Source organism: Ixodes scapularis, unplaced genomic scaffold (genome assembly GCF_016920785.2).
Source record: "Ixodes scapularis isolate PalLabHiFi unplaced genomic scaffold, ASM1692078v2 PGA_scaffold0__279_contigs__length_252992795, whole genome shotgun sequence".
Taxonomy (NCBI): Eukaryota; Metazoa; Arthropoda; class Arachnida; order Ixodida; family Ixodidae; genus Ixodes; species Ixodes scapularis.
The window spans coordinates 5536149-5540166 of NW_024609835.1; the positions used below are offsets into that span (position 1 = coordinate 5536149).

Below are 4018 nucleotides of genomic sequence, written 5' to 3' on the forward strand. Positions count from 1 at the left end.
GAAATTAGAGAGCGGTCAAACTTCCATTCCCGAATAGTGGAAGAAACATCAGTTTTCGCCTCTGCCACTTCAGTGGTTAATAACTTGAAAATAAAACACAGCGAAAATTCGATAAACTCAGTTTGCGACCCCTTTCATTTCAAGAATGCTCCCAAAATATATATTTTTGTTTTTGTTAAAAATGAAAAATTAGACTCCAAAACCTTGCTTGAATTTAGATTAAAATACCCGAGGACCCCTCCCCCCCATATTTACCATTTATTTAACTTTACTGGTCCATGTCAGTTTCGATAATTCCTTGCGCGGTCATCATATATATTGGACCTATCAAAAGCATATGAGTGCAACTCTACAAAAAAGCGCATTTTTTCACAGGGTTCATGCTTGACGAAGTGCCGCAGTGGAACTTGTGAGCAAAAGCCGCCATGTTCATTAGCGGCACATTGCAGCGCGCCTTGGGAGTCCCCGGACCAGCTACGTTTCGTTCGCTCTTGGCTTCGCAAAATTTGAAGCAGGAAGCCATAAAAAATAGCTTCTCTTCAGAACGTGAGTTGTCGTTATCCAGATGTCTGCCTTCGCGTGGGAAACTCGAGTACGCCGCCTGAAGACCGATGACATCGGCGAGGTCTTCGATGGTAACGTTTCGTGTCCACCGTCGACCGTCTGCGCCTTGAACGTTCTGTAGCTGTCCAAGACAGCGCAGCTTTTCTTCGAGTGCGGATGACACGGTACGCCCTTCATCACGAGGTAAGAATTGGCTCATCATCAGTATTGTCTGTTGTCCGATGATGTGCCCTAAACCCGCGAAATTTATGGCACTGATGCTATTCGGTGAGAATAGAGGGGCCTGCACGAGAGACGGTAAGATCCACACGTTGCTATTGATGAAGAATGCAATCGCCGAATTCATGAAGTCCAAGTTATGCCACGCCTTTCGCGCTTTCAGAGAAGCAGTGTGCCGGGACGATTGAAGCCAGTCTCCGAGGAACTTGCCGCTGCCTTCTGGGAACGTCCTGTAGAACTCCTCCAGTTTTCTCGAGATGTTCGCGTTCCCCGAAAGGAAAGGCACTTGGTTAAGGGACTTGAAGAAGTCTTCCCGGGCATTGTTGTTGCTGCCACCTCCAGCAAACATGGCGTGGACCGCTAGGGACTTCAGAGACTCGTGGATACGTCGTGCCATTTTGAATGCTGACTCCAGGGTGACAGACGGCATCGCGTTTGCCACGTACCACACGCCGACAGGCATTTCCAAACTTTCCAGGACGTATGACAAACAGCGGGATGGCCGATCGCTTTCTAGTGTCAGTGAAGCAGCCTTGCTTGAACCCATTGGGGCAAGGGAACGAAGCACGTCCCAGGCAGTGATGAAAGTCAGACCCTTGTAGCCGATTTTGCCTAGAAGCTCGCGAATATATTGGACCAGGGATGGAGATCCGTTGTACTGCGTGTTCAAGTCTTCGAGCTGTTGTAGATAATTCCATGAATTTAATTTCAATTGGGAGCTCTAATTTAATTTAGTTTTTAAAGTGATTATCTTTTGAAGCAATTAGCTTTCTTATGCTTTTCAGGCAACCTTGAGATATATGTTTCTGGCCGTTTATTTTTCCCTCTAAATTTAGCGGGGTAAATTACATCACATGATTGGACGTCACCTGACATAGTCACACAATTCAAATTAAGCACAAAATGTAGAGAAAAAATTGACACCTGACCACCCGTGGCTCTTTCAATTATGTTTGCAGCTCATCGTTTAATTAGACAACGTATTGGTTGCCCCCAATTTTCTTGTGTTTATTCTCAGTGAGGCAAACATCAATTATATGTCTTGTAAATTACTATAACACACTCTAATTCACTTTGTCGTGAGTTTTATACACATGGCTGGAAACATTATTATTAGTAGTAATGTTTGGGAATTCACGTACTTTCGATTTCATAGAACATTCCTCTCAATAGCAGGTTTTTGGACCGCATTTACATTGGGACAGTCAATATCTGGCGCCCTATCCTTAGACAGTCAATATCTGGCGTCTTAGGCGCCCGTTTACATTGTCCCAATGTAAACGGGCGCCTAAGAGCTGCGCTCTAAAAATGCTATCAATTACTGATCGATCGGAAAAAGATGCTAAAAATAAATTCTACCAATGGTTTTGTACAGAATGCTAGACATTTTTCGGCAGGGCCTGAACGAGCGGCCTAATCAGTGAAGCCATTCCTTAAACACATGGTAAGATACTCAGTCTACTCTTTGGGTCTGCAAGTATATGCCTGTATGGGCGTGAAGCTCGTGTCTCAATGACATTGAGAGAAAGAGAAAGAAAGATAGAGAGAAAGATAGCAGATAAGGAGGTACTTACGTTAATTGGGACCATGATTGTATCACCAGGTTTGAGGTTCGAATATCTGGTGAACAAAACCTTGACCGTGTGCTCCACATCCAAAATGCGCAGAATTAGGTCTCTCTTGGCGTCTGGAGATATGCTTGCGTAGGCTTCGAGGCTAGCGTCCATCAGTGCGACCTTTTCAAATATGCTCTGTTCCTTTCTCTTTGATAACATCTCGGTGTAGCGCGGATTGAATCCGACAGCATAAAACGACTGATTAGATTCTGGTCTCACGTTCATCAATTCCACTGAGAACTGCGTTTCAAGTTTATATTCGAATGAAAGCGAGAATGCCCTCCTTAATGTACAAAGGGTCATGTTCTCGTCTAATCCCAGTTGCAGGGAGTCCATGAATAGCTTGATGGCTCCCGAGTTGTCCGACGTGGAGACCCGCATGCAGGACCGGTGTAACTTTTCGAGCGTGTACCCGATAACGTCCTGCTGCCGAGATCGGTGCTCCCCTGCCTTGCCGAGTTTCTCGCTTGCGGTGCGGAGAATCGCCTCCTCCATTTGTTGGAACACGCTGCCGTTGGGGTTGGTGTAGTTGCCGCATACGAACTCGTAGAAGTCGTCGCATGGGTCGGCGAGTTGGTTCCTGCTCGCTTCGAGGGCTACCGCCAGTTCGTGGCACTCCGTACTTGTACAGAGTCCGGATGCCACGCCCTTTGGAGTGGGTGTACTCTTTAACACGATAATTATAAACAAGATGGTGGCAAATGTTCCTGATATTAATATGACGATTAATATCGTGGTGCGGATGCCTCTAGGACTGGCGCCGGCTGGCTCCTGGTCCTTGTCGATGCTTGGACCCGAAGTGATCGCCTGTAACGAAGAAAATATTAGAAATACACGCTCAAGGCGTTAAATATGCACCATTAAAACGCTATTTTCTTATAGTACGAAGTGCATAAAAATTACTCTAAACGCGTCAAACGGTAACATGCGAACGATTATCAGCGTATTAAATATAAACTCTAGACTTCAAGAATGAGGCCGTGGTGTAAACGCTCAAACCGATGGGTTAATTTTGTCTATCCCCAATATTTTGGCTCAATTACTTATGCCACTGGATCGGTTTGAAGGCTGTGCGAAAACTTACATGAGACATTCCATTCATGTTCTTGTTTGTTCTTGTTGCTGGTTCTGTTTTTCCATCTTCGGCTTCTTTAACCCAAGGAAATCGTATTTGTCTGTTTTCTTACTCCTTGATATTGTAGAAACTAAAATATTTTTTTGCTTCGCTTTTTTTAAAGCGCCCCTATAATATTTGAGTGGCAAAACAGTACTAGAACCCAAATTAAAGTTCCTCGTTAAAATAAGAACATTAGTTATATTCCAGGAGGGATAAAGGGGAAGGAGTGCACTTAGAACGTAGAAGCATTGTTCTTGGAAGGAAGAAGATATAACGCTGCCCAGCTAGAATTTGCCCAGCACGAGCTCACATCGATTCATATTTTCTATTGTGTTTTAAACTAACTCCAAAGGCAACAAACGCGAGGAGGCAGCTCAAATGCTGTTCCCGCTGCACGAGCGTTCATGGAGTCAAAGAGCAATCAAGCGGATTAAACTCGCGCTTGAAGGGACAAAACTTGGAAGGCGACCAAAAGGACGAAGTCGGGACAAAACATCTTTCC

General features: G+C 44.8%; 1 protein-coding gene across 1 annotated transcript; it reads right to left on the minus strand.

Annotated features, from left to right (window-relative positions):
• Positions 1 to 349: 349 nt before the first annotated feature.
• On the minus strand, positions 350 to 3501 carry LOC120842438 (endothelin-converting enzyme 1-like). The gene is made up of 3 exons (XM_040213566.1): positions 3484 to 3501; positions 2358 to 3206; positions 350 to 1462 (listed from the first exon to the last, which is right to left on the minus strand). The coding sequence occupies exons 1-3, from the start codon at positions 3499 to 3501 to the stop codon at positions 350 to 352; spliced, it is 1980 nt and encodes a 659-aa protein (XP_040069500.1).
• Positions 3502 to 4018: the final 517 nt, after the last annotated feature.